The sequence below is a fragment of the Perissodus microlepis genome, chromosome 16, assembly GCF_051167445.1.
Source record: "Perissodus microlepis isolate ML-2025 ecotype Zambia chromosome 16, ASM5116744v1, whole genome shotgun sequence".
Taxonomy (NCBI): Eukaryota; Metazoa; Chordata; class Actinopteri; order Cichliformes; family Cichlidae; genus Perissodus; species Perissodus microlepis.
In genome coordinates, this window is record NC_140476.1 from 1088595 (window position 1) to 1103474 (window position 14880).

The 14880-nt window shown below is 41.0% G+C and overlaps 1 protein-coding gene across 3 annotated transcripts in view; it reads right to left on the reverse strand.

Annotated features, from left to right (window-relative positions):
* Nucleotides 1-11126: 11126 nt before the first annotated feature.
* myo1b (myosin IB) overlaps nt 11127-14880 on the reverse strand; it is a 52206-nt gene continuing 48452 nt past the window's right edge. For all 3 annotated transcript variants that reach the window (XM_084908833.1, XM_084908832.1, XM_084908834.1), the window contains 6 exons: nt 14678-14812; nt 14444-14550; nt 14193-14325; nt 13654-13806; nt 13335-13465; nt 11127-13250 (listed from right to left, as the gene is read on the reverse strand). In XM_084908833.1, the coding sequence (XP_084764959.1) occupies nt 13118-13250; nt 13335-13465; nt 13654-13806; nt 14193-14325; nt 14444-14550; nt 14678-14812 (792 nt within the window). In that variant the 3' untranslated portion in view covers nt 11127-13117. The remainder of the gene's footprint in view (nt 13251-13334; nt 13466-13653; nt 13807-14192; nt 14326-14443; nt 14551-14677; nt 14813-14880) is intronic.

Genomic DNA, 14880 nt, shown 5'->3' on the forward strand with positions numbered 1-14880 from the left:
AGATAAGGTTCTGTAGGCTGATGACATTGATATTTAAAATTTAACACCAAATAGAAACAGCGTGTTTGGTAATATATTAGAATTGTGATTTATGGTCATTAGACTGCCATTTTAATCATCCTCACAAAAGTCTTTGTTTTCATATAACATCTGTGCATAGATGGTATCTGTTCATTGCACAGCAGAGGTGGCCTGTTCGGGTGTATAAGATATCGTTCTACATCTGTGTTTGTTAAACGGAGACATTATTCATCAACCACATTCACTCATCTTCGGCTATAACAGCGGAAATCAGGAGTGAGGGTTTTAAGTGGGCTGCAAACTTTTTGTCGTTGTTCAGTTTTCAGATACGTGTTGTTAGAAGACATGACTGAAATTTAAGAGTTAACACAGGACGTCGGTTCAGGGGGGAGAAGAGTTTGTAAGGTGAAAGGCTGTGATGTAGGCTTTTGGGTTGTCTTCATTACATTTAAGGAGGAATGTGTTCTCTCCTGACAAAAAGTTGTCCTTCTTGGTCCAATTTAACACAAAAGAAACTGAAGGAAAGAAGCAGAGCAGATGTTTATTCTTTCAGAAGGATGGCTGCTCTTCCATTCATGTTAAAATCCTTGATTTAAATTAAATGATTTACAATTTAATGCATTTTATTTAACCTCCCTTTCTCGTTGTCTTTCTATCATGCACACACACACACACACACACACACTGGTCTGACAAGAGCAACAATGCAGATCACAGAGTTATAATGGATAGGAGCAAGCCACAGAATAGAAAAACAAGCCAGCCCATCGCTCCCCTCTACCCTCAGCTGTAAAAGAAGCGTTTATGTCGCCTCTTTTCATACACAAATGTAAAGAAGGTGGGCGATTCTGTCAGACCTCTATAGTTAAATGGCAAAAAGGTTACCCCATTCTTGAAGTGCAGAGCCGATTTTATTTCACTTATTTTATGCCAAGAACCTGTTTGTTAAACGGGGTCTAGTGCAGCAGTGAACCTCTAATAGAATTTGTGCAATTTAAAAAAATAATAATTTCCACCCACATTTGGCTACAATGTGGGTGGAAATTATGCACACCATCTCATGACTCTCATGACTTTGCAAAGGACAGACTCTGTGCAGGCTTCTGTGGGTATTTTCCAATAGTTGACACTAATGATTGCTGCAAGGTAGCGCCTGAGACTTCAGCAGCATGTTCACATCATCAACACCACGCAACCAAGGAAAGATACGGGCGTCAGACAGGGATTAACACGCCACGCATTTTAGTAAAGTAAAACATGACCGTGTATCCCAGGAGACTTTGGGTTGAGAAGAAAATTCCCCCAAATTCCCAACAGATAGAATATAATAAAGCCTGTTGTTCCCCAGCTGTCTGTGTCCTATTGTGGAATCTAGTCTAAAATCTGCTTTTGGATTCTATTGTATCTTTTGTCGTACCCTCGTTTTGCTCCGATTGGCCTAATGGACCGCAGGGGAATGGAACACTTCCTAGTTGAGCAGCGGTGGGTGTTCGGGGTTGCAAGGTTCAACATTGTTCAAAATGAGTTGATTAATGACAGCCTTCAAAACTCAGACCGGGAGATAATGAGGAGGACAAGAGGGAGGGATGGAGGAGGAGGAGGAAAGGAAAAGGAGGCGAGGCGGAGAGCTGAGATTGGATGATTATTACTTAGCACAGTTAAGGGTGAGATGATAGTACAATGACAATGAGGCTTCAGGGTAGAAGTGGAGGGAGAGAGGAGGCATATAGCTAATTACTCCTAAACAGAGGTCTGTGAATGATAGGAGGAGACAGACACACGTAGAGCTGGTTAGCACACAAAGACAGGGGCAGTGACTGGGCCGCAAAGGAGTGGCTGGGGAGAGTAGTTAAACATCTGTTGCTCTGTGGGACACCCAGTCTGCTCCTCAGAGCGAGGATCTCAAAGTGCTCATCGCACACATGTTCCTCAGCACGACAATGTGAAGCCTGTGCTAACCACTCTTATACAAAACTGCTATTTTTGCACCATTGTTGTCAATATTTGTTCACATAAAACATTAAGGGAACACCAGAATCATTATAAATCATACTTTAGGGAACATGAACTTCCAGTTCCTGAGATATTTTAGCCAGAAACATAGTGACAGATCAACACAGACATAAAAGTAAACTTTTATCGAATCACAATAGCAATCTCCTCTTTTATATGTTTGCTTGAATATGACATGAACAGACATCTGCTCTTCTTGTCCGCTCTTACCTGCATTTTTCTATAACTAATAATCGTTCTTTCCACAGCTGAGACAGTTCAATTAGCCTTGTGATCCACAGACACTCCCACCAATCCATGTTTGTGGCATTTAATCAGTGGCATGCATGTGTGTGTGTGTTAGGGTGAGTGGTAGGTTAAGAAGGAAACACATAATTCTTTGTAGTAACCTTGTGTGACACTGTCACATCAGTTTTATTTTGTTCCCCTTCTCCTCTGGTTGCTTTAGTACCTGACACGCTGAGATGAAACATGCCTTTATTGTTGAGTGAGGCAGATTAAATAAAAAAGGCCAGAGGGAGAAGCTTGTAACTCTGGGAATGAGTTTAGGTTGCAGATTTAGAATATTGCAACGCTGGCTGCTGTGGGGGTGTTGCATTCTTATGAAAGCGCATCCTGAAGTGACCTACATGATGATATATGGGCTGAAAACAATCTGAATAAATGAAGAAACGCTGGAATCTCAGCCTGTTTCATACTGAAGACACGGAGCACCCTTCATGTTTTTCTATCGCTTTTATTTTGCAAATATTCTGCACACATCCTCCTCTTAATTTAAACCATGGGCTTTAAATGTCTAAATATAAACTCCACAAAGTAGGGAAATATGAATTTCAGTGTAAAATGATTATTTCATTTATTAATGAGGGAAAAAACAGTTACCCAAACCTACCTGACCCTGCGTGGAAAAAGTAACTGTCCCATAGACCTAAAAACTGTTACTACTACTCTTAACTAATTTAAGATCCTGCCAATCTGATTTAAGCCACTCCACAGCAATCGCAGACCATCACTCTACCGAGTATTTTCAATCATGCAGTTCTTTAGATGTTGTTTTGGGGTCTTCTGGATGAGTCACTGATGCACTTTTGGAGTAATTGGGATTGTCTGGCCACGCGGGGAAGTGTCACCATCGTTTAAAGTTTCCTCCATGTGTGGATAACGGCTCTCACCGTGGTTCACTGCAGTCCCAAAACCTTAGAAAAGGATTCTTAGCCTTTCCAGACTGATACATGTCAGTGACATGCCTCCAAATTAGTGGCACTGCATGCCAGATACATGAGTGCTCTGCGTTTAAACAGCATTAAACAGTATTTTTATAAGCAACTCTTCATCATTGTCTTCTTTGCTCATGATTATTCCATGATGCTCTCGGCATATTTTTCCAAACTCATTCAGTAACAGCTCCACATACATAATGCCAAACGTCTGGCTCTAAAGACACTCGGGAGTATTTAGGAAAATAATGAGATCTGTGCCCCCATCACTTCATTTTATTGATGTTATTTTAGTTTTATCGTGTACTTTAGCTAAACACTCAGTTTATAGCAATGAGACAATGAACAATGATGTGACTGAATCTGCTCAAAAAACATTAATTTAATATACGGCCTCTTTACTGAAAGGTGCGATTAAAAATGGCAGCCAGTTCTGGTTTAATAGCAGATGACGCCTGGTTGTCGTGCAGGAATCTCCAGCCTGGGACGGGTTAAAGGATGGAGTTGTGTTTCAGAAGGTTTCCAAGCGTTAAAAAGAGAATAAGCTTTGGTTTAACTGGTCATTTAGGACTGACGGGCTTAGAGGAGGGGCTGCCACTGCTTGATGCATGTTGTGCCACGCTGAGGATGACGTCTCATTTTCCTCACTGATCCTTTTGCTTATGTGTTATGTCTTCTTTTTCCACACTTTTTTGCCAATTTTGTTCATCTAATGGCAGTCTGAACAAATGTGTTAGTTACAGTAATATGCAATTAAAAAAGCAAGCGTTAAAATCATCAGTACCATTGGGGGCCATAATGTCTTGATTAAGAGTCATTATCCTTCCAATTTTGCTCTAAAAAGCTTCTAAGCACCAATCAGGAAACTCAGTTTTAACTGCCCTTTCACCCTCCACGAGACAGTTTATACTATGAAGAGCAAATATTTCATTGTAGTCCTTGAAGCAGCCTGGGGCCTTTTTGAAATTTAAGGAAAATGTCACAGAATCAACCTGATGTAGTAACAGGACCCAGTAAGCTGCTGGGAAGATGGATAGCTGCCAAAACTGTGCTCTACCGCACTAAAATGTATAAATTCACAGCCTTTGCATGTTACAAATAATCTATATTCACTGAGGCAGATACACTCACATACATGCCTGCTAGTTTCTGAGCTACCTGTCGTCCTGCCTAATGTCTGTAAATGAGCACCTAACGATGTGTGTGAAGCTATTTGCTTATCTATATCATTGTTGCAGCTGCTTGTGTTCACACGCAATCTATGTGAAAATCATTAAAAGACACAGATGCACACACAAACACGGCAACTTTTGCTTGCACAGGGAACAGGATGTGTTATCACTTGCATGAACTTGTAATGCAATGCAAGCGACTCTGTGTGGCAGAAAGTGAGCTCAAGCCCTTTCTCGTGCTAAGCTAATGGGGAAGTTATAAGGATATTAAGATTGGTTGGTCAGTCTAGCACTTACATTTTGAAACTATTATTAGCTGGATTGCAATGATTTGTGGTACATTCACATTCACTGCATATCCATCTGGTCTGTAAGTCTGACATCATCAGTCGTTTCAGGGTCCAAACTCCGCTTCAGGTCCCAAAGTCAAACGAACACTGTGGCATCATTGAGAGTCACAAACGGTCTAAATTCTTTCATCTGTAATAAAATGATCAGTGTTGCTGCTTTACCAGGTAAACAATAAAGTTTAACATCCATGAAAACTGACTTTATGAAGTTTAACTGAGTTAGAAGTTAGCAGGAAGTTAGCTCGCTAGCTTGATATAGCATGATACCTAAACATGATATAGCATGTTCTGACTGAGAGATTTCTGAAAAATTCAAACGTACAGCTCTGCTATCACTTCCAACACAAGTGAAGACAGAAAACTAAACAGCAGTGGCGTTTGTAGGGTTATTGAAGTTGGGCTAGCTGGTATATAATGATGTGCTACGTCAGCGGTCCCCAACCCCTGGGCCTTGGACCGGTACCGGTCCGTGAGTCGTTTGGTACCGGGCCGCGAGAGTTGAGGCTCAGGTGTGAAATGTATAGTTTTCAGGGTTTTTATCGGTTTTCAGCGTTATTTTGTTAGCGTTTTTATCGTTTACTCTGTTTTCCTGGGTCTTTTCACGTGTGTTATGAATAAATTTTCTTTTTTTCGGTACCGGTACTAGTTTTATTTTGTTGTATTTATCCGCGACACCTTAAAAGCCGGTCCATGAAAATATAATAAACCGGTCCGTGGTGCAAAAAAGGTTGGGGACCGCTGTGCTACGTGATCGCTAGCGACACAGCTATGTTAGCATAGCATAAACAGTGAAGCTGGAGGATGAACGCTAACTTTTTTCCACTCGATAAAAAGTTAACATCAGGGTTCCCGATGGTTAGGCACAAATGCAATCGCATGGCAGGATGCTGTAAACGGACCAAACTTCAGTCAGGAGAACAACTGAGATAATCCATCCACAATACGAGGTTAGTCATGGTCGCAGATGCCAACAGACTTAATAAACTAATCCGTAAGGCCAGTAATGTTGTGGGGATGAAGCTGGACTCCCTCAAGGTGGTGTCGGAGAGGCGGATGCTGTCCAAGATAAAGACAATGTTGGATAACACCTCCCACCCACTCCATGACATGCTGGTCAGTCACAGGAGCTCGTTCAGTGAGAGACTGAGATTACCGAAAAGCACCACTGAACGACACAGGAAATCTTTCCTGCCTGTGCCCATCTCCCTGTACAACGCATCCACTTAACACACTGGTTACTGCTACAACTACACGTTTCTTTTCCAGCTATTTATTAATGAGTGACTTATGTATATATATATATATATATATATGTATATATTGTACTATTCTTAGTTAGCGTATTGTCTGTCTTGTCTTAATGTTGGTTTATGTTGGTTTATAATGGAGCACTGTAACAAAAAAATAATTTCCCCCAGGGATCAATAAAGTATTCTGATTCTGATTCTGATTCTGATTCATATACCGCTGCATGGGCTGGGCTGGAGTTACATCGTAAGGGTTTAAAAACTGAGCTTTAAAATGAACAGTGGTGATAAAAACCCAGAGAGGCCGACAGTGATCACTGACTGTTTTTAGGGGCTTGTTCAGATTAAATAGAACAAGATACAAAACATGTTAAAAACACAACAGCCTTGTAGTTTGGAGCAAGAAGCAGGGTTCATCACGTCATCATTTAACAACTGGATAGTGTCCGGAGAATTCTACCTTTGATTTTGGGCCACTAGCAGACTGTGAGAATCATTACTTTTCCAATGAAATGAAGTATCTCTACAATATAGATACATTATTTTATGTTAACTTCCCATGTATCACCATTGTTTAAGTTAATTATGACTGATAGGCTGTAGTTCCCAGAGGAAAAAATTCACAAACATTGGCAGGTTAGCCTAGTTATCATTAGCATTTTAGCATGGTGCAGATACAACACAGTTTTAGTTAAAATCCATGAATATTTGAATAAAGTCAAACTTTTATAAAACAGACACTTTAAGTTAGTGGCTGCATTCAGCACATAAATGTGTCATTTTATAATCTGAAAGAAATGATTACTACTCGCGCAGATTCCCACAGATGGTGCAGCAGAAGCTAGTTTCCACCCCCGGATCCATTCTTGTCTATAATGGCTACAAATTGATGAAGCCATTGAGTGTGCTGGTGACTCAAGGGTGAGTGGGGACAGAGTCTCCACCACCCAGTAGCACTCATTAATCAGATCTGGTCCATCCCCGGTCCCTCCCTTCAGACTGCCTGACACGCTGCCAGAGGCAGTAATGCGATACTTTGTGTCTGTCCCTGTCGTGGGTGTCCGTCCTCGTCTGCCTTTAGCACAACCTCATTTTCTTGTTACTGGGTCTCTACTTCCTGTTCATGCAACCATCAGCCCCTGCAAAGTAAGTTCATCACACATTGAATAATTTTTTATATTGATGGTTATATGGATGTTATATTGATGGTTATAAAAAGAAAAAGGAAAACATGAGTGAATGAACTCCAAAACTAGCCATCGGACTTAAGGTAAAGAGAAATGACTTTCCCCTGTCTGTTTCTGGTCTTCAGGGCTGCTTTTATTTAAATCACAGTATCGATTTATGCCAAAATAAATCACCAAGCTGGCGACCAATATGTTGACATCTACATCCTAAACTCAATAATGAAATCAGCCTTGACGCGTCGACAACTCAATAGTGTCAATATGGTTAACCAACTTCACACACAGGCTAATTTACGCCCACTGCCTTGAAAAAACAAAAACCCCACAACCAAACAAAATCATAACAATCGTTTAATGGGAAAAACAAACATTTCAATGATGACATTTCTGAAAATTGTAATCATACAAGGTGCTAATCTAATCGTGTTTGATATTATGTCTTTGATGCTATCCTAATTGAGTTACAGCCAGAAGGTCACAATATGACGACAGCTCGTGGTCCTGCGATACAGAACGAGGATTATTTATGACGATTTCATCTCCGATGATATGCTACATTAAATTAATGGATCAAAAAAAAAAGGTTGGAAGAAGGAGGAATGGAGGAGGGGTGTTGCATATTGAACATATTGAATTCTTTGGATCAACTTTGATCTTATTGGCACTTTGCAGCAGTAAATTTAAGACCTGGTAATTGTTCCAGGAGCATAAAAATGGCTGCTTGGTTGATTTGAGTCTGCTTGGTCGTTCTTTGGCTAAATCTGCAGTCACTGTTTGTAGATCTGAAGGAGTAGTCCACTGTTTCTCATGGGGAAGCTGGTTAAGCATCCCAGTATGAAAATCTTGTTCAAGGAATGCAAAATGACATATTTTAATTTGTAGTTGTTATTGTTTGGTGATGTCTCACGTTAGAACCTTTTAAAACATCCTAAAATAACTGAATACATAATTGGCTTTATGACTATATTATATGTGAAATATGACTATAAGCGTTTAAATGATGGATAAAGTAGGATGTTAAATAAAGGTAAGTATAAAGTACAGAGTCACAAATCACATCACATATTACGAGTCCTTCTATAATTATTTTACTTACACTGTCTTTGACTTTCCATGACATTTAACTAATTCCAGTGTTTACATTTTATATTTATATTCAAGAAACTACAACAGATGGCTGCATGGATAAATGGTTGCATGATGAGGTTATTTCCACCTTTGAAATACTACCTTTATAGTGGGACCTTAGTAAACCGGTTGAATAATAAAATAACAATTTACATTTAATTTTACATTTTCCATGTATGGAAGGAGAACCGGCCATGCAGGAAACCCTTCACAAAGAAAAATTAATGGGGCTCATTAAACTATGACCTGCATGTTTTATCTGCCTGTAGCTAATAATCTGTGTTTGTGTCGTTAATTTATGTAATAATAATAATAAAAAAATAAATAAACAGTGAGACAAGTCTCAGTCATAAGATCTTATATTTTAAGCTAAACCTTATTGAATCAAACATAGAAAAATAAAAGCAAAAACAATCAAAGGATAATTATTTGTTCTTTAAAACAAGCATTACACACATCATCTATGAATCATTTAATAATCAGTAAGCATTATTAGTTATGATTTTACTACTGTGTAACTATTAACTGAAGGTTCATTATCAATTCTCTATTTATTAATTATGGTCATTATGTCGTGTTGCGAGTTACTTCATGTATGGGGTCCACCTTAAATGACATGGTCACTTCAAAAAGTCTCGAAGATTCAAAAACTTTCTTTGCTTTCAACTTGTAAATGTTAAATCTGTAGAAACCAGTGAGAGATCTACAAGAGAGGTTAGCTTTGGCTTCAGTCGGTGGCTTTGACTGCCCCCTAGTGTCTTTACCAAACAGCTGCACAGCTCCAGTTGGAGGCAGAGAAGTTTCAGCTGTCAGTGCCAGACTGAGAAGAAGCTGTGAACAAACCAAGCTGATATATTTAAGAGTCAGCTCTCTACACTTGAAAGAAATCTGTGCCACAAATGCAACAGAAAAGAGGACAAGGCATCATCAGCGCCGTCAACATTGTTCAAGGCTCCCGTTTATCTCGACTGCTGCCAGGTGAGCTCTATCTTAGCATCAGGACTCAGACCATGTTTTAGACGCTTTCTCCTCATGCAGTGCAATGAGAGGTTATTCTGTATGAGAGAGCAACACATCTCAGACCAGTACCAGACAAGAAGGACTTCTCCCACAGGACAGGATGTGTGTGTGACAAGTATGTACCTTAAAACACATCTGATCATGAGGTGGTTACACTCTTAGCACACTTAGCAAGCATGCAGTGTTGCACACAAAAAGCAGAATGATGATGCAGCAAGAACCTGTGCAGGAGTGAGTCAGGTTTATAACACAGTACACTTGCATTTTTTATTTATTGCCAGCAGCATTACAGCTGCCACTGCAGCTCTTTTTAAGCATGATGTGCCATGTAGATCCCGATGTCAGCATCTTATTTACCCGCTTCCCAGTCAGTGCACAGCATATGACAATGAAGGGTTAACTGGATGAAAACTGAGATTTGTATTTGATGAATGTAAGCAACATAATGTAAGCATGCAAGTAATAAAACCTTTTCCAACTGTTAATCCAATCAGTGCTGGGAATGTGGTGTATGTCTACCCTTAATCAAATGATGCGAGTCTAATGACTCATGGACCTTTAGCAATTTGCCAAGAAGAAACAAAAAACAGGACGTCGGTTTTTGTGTCTGCACAGGTTTATAATACAGTAGACTTAATTTTTTTATTTACTGCCAGCAGCATTAGAGCTGCCACTGGATCCCTGCCACCGCGATCAGACATCAGGTTTGCTAATGAGTCCTGCACAGTTTGCATCATTAAAGGTGGATAAAGTAAAGTTATTTAAGTATTTCTCTCCTTTCAGTGAGCAAAACCGAAGCGTTACTCTGTTGATTAGAGAAGTCTGTGAGGACATCAGCATTTTTTCATAAAAACTTACAAATAAAATCACATTCGAATTTATGTTATTATGGATTCATGAATCAGTGAAAATCTATAACTCAGCATTCATTTTCTGCCTGCACGTCACAGCTTTCATGGTTATGTCACCTTAAAACCACAGGATGTCGCTAGAGACCATCATCTCTCAACTGGCATCATTTACTTGTACACACCGATTGCCCCAATATGGTCCCCACCAGTGAACAATTTTGCCTTTATATAAAAATAACGAAGGAGGGTCCCACATTTCCCCACCTGTGCACCGTTTCTGACAAAAACAGCGAACGTCCAGAATCCACCGGAGGAACCGGTCAGACCTGCTCAGTGTTCAACAGCTTCAGGTTCTGCAGGAGATGGGATCGTGCACTGGCCAATTCCTCCGAGATCTCACTCAGGGTTGAATATTCAGTGGGAGGCTGGGACTCCGCCTTCGTTTCCCAGCCTGCAGAGTGGTGGGAACCGGGTACTAGGCAGCCCAAAATGGTATGCTATTTTTACCACTGTGTTCAATCTGAGGGCTGCTCTCTAGAGACCTGTTGCCGGCAGTTCTCCCAAAGCCGCGGAATTTAACCCTAGGACAGCTCTCCCCAGATGTGATGGAAAACATCTGGCCAGCTGCTTGACTACAAGGCTTGGCCGTCCAGCCTCAGTGCTACTAACCCCCCTAAACACTCGTATACGAAGATAAAGCCCCGTTGATACTGATGATAAACAGCAACCAAGGCCCTTTAAAGGAATGTGAGACTTAATAGTGTGATGTACGGATGACTGAAAGCTGCCTGCACGTGGTACGTTATATATAAAAAAGCCTTTTTTGATTTGAAGTATTAACCATATACTGGTTTAGATAATAAAGGCAAGTATCTTTGAAAATAAGTGGATACAGAAATAATGCAAAGAGTGTCCCAGAATAACATTTATTAATTACTGACTTTTATTTAATTTAAAAAAGATTACTTGTAAATGTTACATTGAGTTCTACTGAAGCATTTCCATGATCTGTCTCTTAGCACAGGTTAACATTAGGCACACAATAATGCAGACATCATTTTGCATTTCTAGCAACTGTTCAAATACAAAACAGAGAAGAGCGATTCAGAGAGAGAGAGAGTGGGGAGGAAGAACCCTAAAACTGCACTGAAAGCAGCGTAGCCAGGAAAATACATCAAAACTGGAATTCAGCCCATCTGTTCCCACGTGAGGGTCAACGGCTGATTTCTCAGGTCCCTGTGTCGTGCGTTACATTAAAGAAAACACAAAATCAATTTCCATGTACAGACCACGATACCCCGGATTGCAAAAGCCATCAAGAGCTAATTTATGTCATTCCCTCGCACATTCACCGAAAGTACAAAACGCCCCACCAGAAAAATCAGACAAATAGTCAACGTGCCTGAAAATATAGAGCTCTCGCTTCTTGACACGCGAATGTTCCCCGTGTATAAATGACTGAATACCAGATTTTTTTAAATAAGACTTCTAGAAAGTTGTAAAAAACCCAAATTTGCCCATTCTTTGATTCATCAAGGATCTGTAGTCACTTAATATTTGGCCTTTCCTAAAAAAACAACAAAAAAAAAAAAAAAAAAAACACATTAGGAGCGAGTGGGCGGAGCACAACACCGACTCAAACTTCAGTGGCAGAAACAGCAATTTTACAAATACAGCAATTAAAATAAAGATACTAAACTGCCCTTTGTCCGAGTCAGGGCCACGGCCTTCAAAGCTTATGTACAGCTTATGGCACAGGAAGGGCAACTGCTATGGGTCCTCACTGCTGTTTTACCAGAGAGGGAATAATTGAGACAAAACGTTTTACTTATTGCACGAAAAATATTCAGTTCAAGGGTTTGCGTCACAGAAAGCTTTGGATGAGGGGAATGAATCCTTTGTCCTTTGGTTGGGCATCTTTCTGTTTTGGTCAGTCCCACATGATGCTCAGGGGGGCTTCTTTTAATTTATATATGGAAATCTGTGATATGAGTGCAGCAAATCTCTACAGAACAAAGCCTGAGAATCAATGCACACTGCAGTGTGTTGAGAAAGGGCAATTTATCACATGTGCAGCCTCATCAAAACATACAGCGGCACTGCAGGTCAACGCTCCCCGTTCGAAAAGGCTTTTGACCCTTTGAATAGCTCGACATGAACGGGAACAACGTTTGTGTTTGTACGCCGACACGTGACAAGTCACAGGACCCGTTCAATGGCACATAGAATGGATACAAATGGGGTTTTACAATAAATCAAGCACATTACATTTGACTTTGCAGCTGTCCACCTTTTTTCTGAGAAAAAAAAAATATAGAAAATAATACAACATACAATCAAATACATTTTCAGGTCGTCCTCTTTTTGTTATGCAGAGGTGAAAGCAAGTGCAGTATTCACGTTCATCAGAGAACAAAATCCGACAGGCTGACCCCAAAAGACCTCGGGGTCATCTCAAATTTGAAGCCATCTTTTTAAAGCTAAAGCTGCTCAAACGCAGACGAGTCGAGATCTGTGGAGCTCGTCACAAACGTCTCTAATTTACCGTACAGGCAGAACAATCATTGTCAACATCACCATTGGTATACAGAAGTCTGTTGTGCACTAACAAGATTGGCACCAGCGTCAACTCTTCGCGCCAGGTTCACAAAACACCAGTGAAACATTTTAATAATTTTCTGTGGCATGCAACCCAGATTAGGGCTTTCTATGCCAAACAAACAACGTGGTTACATCTGTACCTGTGCCTTAGGAACTTTGATAAGAACAAAAAGCCAAATAACTGCACATTTTTGGGCTCAGAGGGGAAACTGGTGTGACGGCTTTTGAGTCCAGAGTTTTGGGGGAGGGTGATGGTTTGATGTTTAGTCGCCGCCAGACTGAGCGCTCAACGACAGCAGTGGAGACTTCACTATGGCGATGTGGGTACCGACACCTCCAGCAGGCGGTTGTTCTTGCGCTTGCAGGACACGCTGTTGCCGTTCTTCGGGCTGCTCTGGATGAACTTCACGCATACTTTGTCCTGCTTAAACTGCACCAGGAACCTGCCACACAGAAAACATCGGCAACGTCACAAAACATCGACGGCGCCGAAGAAATATCATCTTTCTCAGTGCGACTGCTCTTACTCATCCGAGATGTCAACTTTAAGTTTCTCCCGGTCTGCGGCGGTCGCCCCGATGCGATGGAGCTTGGTGATGATTTCAATAAGGTGCTCACTGCTGAGCAAGAAATCTCCTTTGACAGCTGAAGCCGAACCCTGCAGTAGAAGAAAGTCACATATTACGATCTTTTAATAAACTTTGGTGTCTCGTCTGGCCTTACAGGAACGGTCCGTCACTTGGAGACATTTTTATTCGCTTCCCGCCGAGCTAAATGAGAAGCTCAGTGCCTGAATGACTTTGGCTTCAACGAGCCAGATAATTCTACTCAACTACACAATCTCACCTCTTTGAGTTTGAGAGCAAAGAAGCAGTCTTTCTGCGTGCTGACCGACACGCTAGTGACGTCTGGCAGAGGAATGCTGGCCTTCACCTGGCCCGTTTTCTGGTCAGCCAGGACAAAGTTCTTCTTGGTCAGCAGGAAGATCCGTGGCGTTCCCTGCAAACGTGCAAGCTAACATTTTAGCCCTCTATCATTCCCCCTCTACATGTTTTTTTTTTTTCTTAATGCATTTTTAAATGTTTGTGAGCTCCAAGCTCTGAGCTACAACATAGCAGACCTGTCCAGAAATGTCTGATATCTGCTGGAAGAAAAACGCTGTCAGTTGTTATGATGTCAAAAAACATCAGCTCACCGTGTAAAGTGTTGAAATATACATCAAAACAACAAACGGCGGCTCTGCTTCACTGTGGAACATTGCAGAAAATCTCTAAACACACAAGGTCGCTGTGTAATCACACTTCCTGTTTTAGGTTTTCCAGCTTGCATACAAACTAAATGGACTGTAAATACTGTGGCGTGTGCGTGCGTGTGCATTTTCTGACCTTGCCATTCGCCCTGTTAATCTTGTTGACCACGTCGGCCAGCAGGACCTTCTCGTCCACAGCACTGTTGAGTTTCTGATATTTGGGGTTCTTGCTGATCTCCAGGTAATCTCCTTTGAAAGGCTGACTCACACTGACACACAATACAGGAAAACAAGACGCCACTTTACCTTGATCATGTGACTAGACGTTGCTTTTATCTTGCTATAAAATAAAATAAAGGGCACTTGATGGCAGTGATGTTCAGCTACCTGCTTGGGTAGAGAGCCTTTTTATCCTTGAAGATCTCACTTGCTTCCAGCTTCTCCTCATACACTGCCTTCTTCTCCTCGGTGAACTGGTCCCTGTATTTCTTGCACTGAACAAGAGACAAATTCATTCAGTTATATTCTGATGTATATGCAGTTATTATAGTATGTGAAGAAATGCAAAGACAAAACATGGTTCTTTAATGTGGCTGAATGTGGTCGGTTTTTGTGACCGACCCTCCAGTGATGGAAGATTTTCCGGAGCTCGGTGTGGACTCCATCCAGGAAGCCGTACGGCCTGGCCGGCCACTTTCTGTCTATGGGTGACATGGAAGGCATGCTGCTCTTCAAGCCCAGGAAGTATTTCTGTATCTGGACACACACAGACAAGAAAATCATCTTTGGTTTCTTAATATCATGTTAAACTTTAACATTAAAAA